The sequence below is a fragment of the Nerophis ophidion genome, linkage group LG24 (assembly GCF_033978795.1).
Source record: "Nerophis ophidion isolate RoL-2023_Sa linkage group LG24, RoL_Noph_v1.0, whole genome shotgun sequence".
NCBI lineage: Eukaryota > Metazoa > Chordata > Actinopteri > Syngnathiformes > Syngnathidae > Nerophis > Nerophis ophidion.
Genome location: NC_084634.1, coordinates 19748399 through 19750259, shown reverse-complemented (window position 1 = coordinate 19750259; position 1861 = coordinate 19748399). Strand labels below are relative to the sequence as shown.

General features: G+C 49.7%; 1 protein-coding gene across 1 annotated transcript in view; it reads left to right on the top strand.

Annotated features, from left to right (window-relative positions):
• Positions 1–313: 313 nt before the first annotated feature.
• The window catches only part of LOC133541912 (cytospin-A-like), a 52550-nt gene continuing 51002 nt past the window's right edge, over positions 314–1861 (top strand). Inside the window, exon 1 of the mRNA XM_061885635.1 lies at positions 314–442. Coding sequence (XP_061741619.1) covers positions 314–442 — 129 coding nt within the window. The remainder of the gene's footprint in view (positions 443–1861) is intronic.

The window sequence follows — 1861 nt, the reverse complement described above, 5'->3', positions numbered from 1 at the left end:
AATTAATTAATTAATTAATTAATTTACTCACTCGAAGAATTAAAGTTTTCTCACTCAAAGAATTTAAAGATTAATTGACTAATTTTCTCACTCTAAGAAGAAGAAGAACTCGGGACGCCGGGAACTCGCGTGTGACGTCACGACCCTTCGATGGCGCCCTGACCTCCCAAAGCTTTGTGCTCATTTGTGGCAGGCCGCACGTCACAATTGGGCCCGACGTGTGCTCGCGTGACTCCTGATTGGGCGCGGACAAAAGCCGCAGAGCGCCGGCGCCGCCCACGGAGCGGAAGACGTGCATCTGCGGCAGGTATATATGCTTGGTCGGCCCTGCGCGCCTGCATGGCGGCGTTCGGAACTCCGTTCACTAGACGACGACTTGTGGTGTCGGCGGGATGTTGCACGCTGTAGTTTGATGCAAGGCAGCTGTTGGGTTTCTGCTAAGGTGCAAGTCGATGCGGGAGATAAGTGCGGCATGCATTGCGTCATCGCATTTGATCCACGTGATCATGTTTGTTGTGTCATAGGCGTCGCAGCCCTAATGAGCTTCAACTGTTGATTTGTGTGTTTATTTATGCTTTAGCTATGGCGGATGTGTGTTAATTTTAAAGTTATATCTTGGTGTTTTTAGGCGTCGAAATGTTTCCCATTACTTAGCAGCTTAGTTGTAGGTGACAATAATTCAAGGTATTTACTCCATTTAAACTCAAATCATATTTTATTTCAACATAACCAATGTGAACTTTTTAAGTGTTTTATTATGAATTGGTGCAGCACGGTGGTACAGCGGTTAGTGCATGTGCCTCACAATACGAAGGTCCTGGGTTTTACCCCCGGCTCGGGATCTTTTCTGTGTGGAGTTTGCGTGGGTTCCCTCCGGGTACTCAGGCTGCCTCCCATGTCCAAAGACATGCACCTGGGGATAGGTTGATTGGCAACACTAAATTGGCCCTAGTGTGTGAATGTTGTCTATCTGTGTTTGCCCTGTGATGAGGTGGCGACTTGTCCAGGGCGTAACACACCTTCTGCCTGAATGCAGCTGAGATAGGCTCCATGGCAGCACCCCCCGCGACCCCGAAAGAGACAAGCGGTAGAAAATGGATGGAATGAATGTGAGTGTGAATGCTGTCTATCTGTGTTGGCCCTGCGATGAGGTAGCGACTTGTCCAGGGTGTACGCCGCCTTCCGCCTGAATGCAGCTGAGATAGGCTCCAGCACCCCCCGCGACCCCGAAAGAGACAAGCGGTAGGAAAATGGATGGAATGAATGTGAGTGTGAATGCTGTCTTGTGTTGTCCCTGCTATGAGGTGGCGACTTGTCCAGGAGAGACAAGTGGTAGAAAATGGATGGAATGAATGTGAGTGTGAATACTGTCTGTGTTGGCCCTGTGATGACGAAGCGACTTTTCCAGGGTGTACCCCGCCTTCCGCCTGATTGCAGCTGTGATAGGCTCCAGCACCCCCTGCGACCCCGGAATAGACAACCTGTGGAAAATGGATGGAATGTATGTGAGTGTGAATGTTGTCTATCTGTGTTGTCCCTGCGATGAGGTGGCGACTTGTCCAGGGTGTACGTCGCCTTCCACCCGAATGCTGCTGAGATAGGCTCCAGCACCCCCTGCGACCCCGAAAGAGACAAGCGGTAAAAAATGGATGGAATGAATGTGAGTGTGAATGTTGTCTATCTGCGATGAGGTGGCGACTTGTCCAGGGTCTACCCCGCCTTCCGCCTGAATGCAGCTGAGATAGGCGTTGTCACGCCAAATTTCTTCCCCCCTACAGAAACCTTCCCCCCCATTTACTTTCGGGGTCATGATTAATACAGACATTTTGTTAACGCTATATTATAAAAATACAGACGTTTT